This window comes from Hippocampus comes, unplaced genomic scaffold, assembly GCF_001891065.2.
Source record: "Hippocampus comes isolate QL1 unplaced genomic scaffold, H_comes_QL1_v1.1 scaffold85, whole genome shotgun sequence".
Classification (NCBI taxonomy): Eukaryota; Metazoa; Chordata; class Actinopteri; order Syngnathiformes; family Syngnathidae; genus Hippocampus; species Hippocampus comes.
In genome coordinates this window covers 4,786,438-4,790,118 of record NW_017805540.1, presented here as the reverse complement: position 1 = coordinate 4,790,118, position 3,681 = coordinate 4,786,438, and the positions used below count along the sequence as shown (strand labels likewise).

At 42.6% G+C, this 3,681-nt stretch overlaps 1 protein-coding gene across 1 annotated transcript in view; it reads left to right on the top strand.

Annotated features, from left to right (window-relative positions):
* LOC109521174 (uncharacterized) overlaps positions 1-3,681 on the top strand; it is a 37,371-nt gene that overhangs the window by 17,116 nt on the left and 16,574 nt on the right. The window contains exon 2 of the mRNA XM_019878835.1: positions 2,799-2,972. Within this exon, the coding sequence (XP_019734394.1) occupies positions 2,799-2,972 (174 nt within the window). The remainder of the gene's footprint in view (positions 1-2,798; positions 2,973-3,681) is intronic.

Below are 3,681 nucleotides of genomic sequence, written 5' to 3'. Positions count from 1 at the left end.
TAACTTAAGATTCCACGGTGTGTGTGTGTGTGTGTGTGTGTGTGTGTGTGTGTGTGTGTGTGTGTGTGTGTGTGTGTGTGTGTGTGTGTGTGTTTGTATATAACCTTCAGGGTATATAAAAGGTCAACGATAAAAGGAATGAATGAATCAGAAGAGCCACCTTCACTCAATGACAGTCAGTGGAATGACCAGTTGTGTTGATAAATGGAACAATGATGTCCAGCAGAGGGCAGTAATGGATCATCATTCAAATAACGTCTCCATTCGAAAGGTCAAGCATTGCTGGGGCCCTCCCACAGGCAGGAGTCATTTACAACCCTGCTTTTGTTAATCCACTTTTATTTCCCATCTTGAGATTCAAAAGAATAAAATTCCACTGTGACTTCAAAGGCGAGATGAACAGAAAGATTCGATCAAGCCAAGATTTGATCAAGCCTGTGGAATACCTGCTTGAAAACATTTTTTTCCAACATCGGCACTTGTTCCGTGAAATAAAAATCATGCAAATTTGTCATCTCTTACTAACATATGCGCATATATTGCATCATATCCCAACAGAGGAAAAGAATCAAAGAGGACACGCATCCATTATTATTAAATGCACGTAACCTTGAATAGTATACACCTGCATCATATATCTAAAGAAATACAACAGATTACTGATACCACGTTGCGCGGGCAACGTGGTATCAGTTTCCACTTGGTGACAGTGTGGATGTGTGTGTTAATGGTTTTTTGTCTCCAGATGTGCCCTGCGACTGATTGGAAACCGGTATAGTCAGTTGGGATGGCTGCAGCAACCCTTTTCAGGAGAAGCGGTGTTGAAAATGGATGGATGAATGAGAAAAAATACTGTCTGTAGGGCGGCATGGAGGTGACTGGTCGGTATGTTCAAGGTTCAAGTCAACTTCATTGTCAAATGTGCTCTATGTGCAACATACAGCACAGATGAAATTTCTTTCCTCTCAACCACAGGAGAGAGAGAAGCTGCTGCGGGTGCCCGCGCTGCCATCAACAGAACAGTTAACATAAAATTACAAAATAATACAACACAACACATAAGACAAGGACAGTCATGCAATCTTAACCACCTTTTCTGCATACATTTTGTTGTTTGAAGCAGTTAGAGATGAAAGAAGAGAGAATCAAAGTGTCCTTTCACCATTGGATCAAAGACGTCATGCTGAAAATGTGCACGTCTGCTACAAGCTAAGTTTGAAAGCAAACAAGAAGCTGTAGGGGTCATTGATGAAAAAGAGATTGGCTCACATCTCCTGTGCCATGTAAATCCGCTTCAGTTCCAAGCAGCGACTCCCAGTTCCACAATCGAATCTGCGTGCTGCGCTGACGCTCCTTTCTTCTCATCGTCGGCTCCAGAAACCATCCAAAATATCCGCCTCATAGTGCAGAGGTGCGGGGTTCGATTCCGGGCTCCGGAGTTTATATGTTCTCAGGGTACTCTGGTTTCCTCCCACGTTCTACAAACATGCATTGCAGGTCGATTGAACACTCTAGCCTAAATTGTCCCTCGGTGTGATTGTTGGTTGTTGTTTGTCTCTATATTCCTGCATACTATAAGAACAATATGTTTATTATTCTGGCTGCAGTTTGTAGTTGTGTAGAACTGCACTGGATCTGAAGTCACATTTCCACCCTACAGTTACAGAAACTTTAACCGGTAATTCTGTGGGAACACAAAAGCTACAATCAGATAAGGTACGTTCAGTCCTGCAGAGTCCCACTTCAAAGGTTCCTGGGCCTCTCTAAAGTATAGTAAAATTAAAAAAAAAAAAAAACACAGGACAATAGCTTTCTTGGGGCTCCTTAGGGGCCACGGGGCCTCAAGCGGCCGCTTAATTTCCAGACTGTACGTCTCTGGCTCCCGTAGTCCAACATAAGACACAATAGTGATTCTTCTAAAGTTCCTCGTTCTGGGGTAAGTCTGTATGACTGTCCGTCAGTCCTTCTATCCATCCACATATCTACATACACGATATGCGGCGAATATACACCGTATAGTTTCAGACACAGTGACTCTCGGCAGTACATTGTGCTATCAGAAGCAAAGTTCAGGCACAAAACCCCCCCAAAAACAACAACCAAAACATGGGTGAAGTGAGGACTTCCACTGTCATAGCTGTTTCCATACGTTACAGACTCACTTTTGTGCTGTTAATAAGATGTTCACAAAGTCTGTACATCAGGAAATGGAATGTGAGTTAATCTTTCTGATGAACAGAAGATCTGAAATCTACATGTCTATTATTTTTCTTATTCTTATTAGCTTATTAGTAAATTATTTTTAAAGTAGTTCGCCTTCTTTTTTGGGAAAGGTTAACGTTAATAGTTTAGAGAAGTGCCAAAAAATTAGTTTGTCTCTTAAAGGAAAATGCAGCATTGGTGTGTGTGTGTGTGTTTTACAAAAGTGCAACATTAGTAGCTTGTCTTCTTTTTAGGGAATTGCAATTTCAGTCTGTTTTTTAGTTAAAGTGTGACACCAATACTTTTTCTTTTTAAGAAAGACATTGGGAGTTTCTCTTTATCAGTCATTAGTTTTCTTTTTCGGAAACGGTAACATGAATAATTTGTATTCCTAGGAAAGTACAACATCAGTTTGTTGTCTTCTTTCTCGGAAAACAATAACATCAATAGATTGTCTTTGATAGTTCAGTGCAACATTAGTCTGAGCATTTGTCTTCTTTTGAGGAAGGGGGCACATCAATAGTTCACATAGTTTGTGTGCAAGTAAGTTCAAGGCTGATGACATGTTCACAATGAGCGCTGGGCATATGTCCAAGTGAAGGGTAAGCTGCTCCAGTCTTTGACTAAGGAGGGCGAGACTGTTCGCCTGGACCAGAGGAACGTGGCCTTCCAGGTGGACACTTCCAGCGACAGCCCCTTCCTCATCCTGCCACTCACTTTCTACCATGTCATCGACGATGACAGCCCTCTGAGGGCCTGGGCGGCCAAGGGTGCGTTCTGCAAATAAGTCACATTTCCATTTCAGAAAGACTAATTTTTGTCATTTATTTCAACTCGTGGTAATAGTCTTTGAAAGGGAGAAAATTTTCTATTTGGACTTTTTTTGTGGGAAGTTAGGGTTTTTTTTGGAGGGGGTGGGGTGGCAGTCACAATGACTCATGTTTTTCAGAAAAAAAGTCAGTTTAAATAAACTTATAAAAAAATATATCTCACAAGTTCTGTCACTTTGCGAGGTGGACCCCAAAAAGCAGGCAAGAGGGAGGAGCAGGTTGTACTTGATGAAGTGTATTGAAACAGAAAACCAAATCCAAAACAAACAGTCCAAAGTAGCAAACAAAAATGACAACTGAAGCTAGAACAGAACTGTGACCAAAACAAACCTGACAGCAGCAGACAAACGGCAACAAACATACAGGACAGTAGCAAAGAGCAACAATGACCCGACAATGAGTGGTCGGGCTGGGAGTCCTTTTCAAGCCCTAATTACCTAATGACCAACAGGTGTGCAGCTGCAGGGGAAGCCCTACAGTGCCACCTGTTGATCCCAAACCGAATCATGACAGTACCCCTCCCTCAAGGGACGGATCCCAGACGTCCCAAAGTTGTCCAGAAGGCTTGCCTCGCCGGGGAGCGGGAACTAAAAGCGACGGCGACCTTCGCCTCGCCGGAGAACAAGAACAAAAGCGACGGCGACCTTCG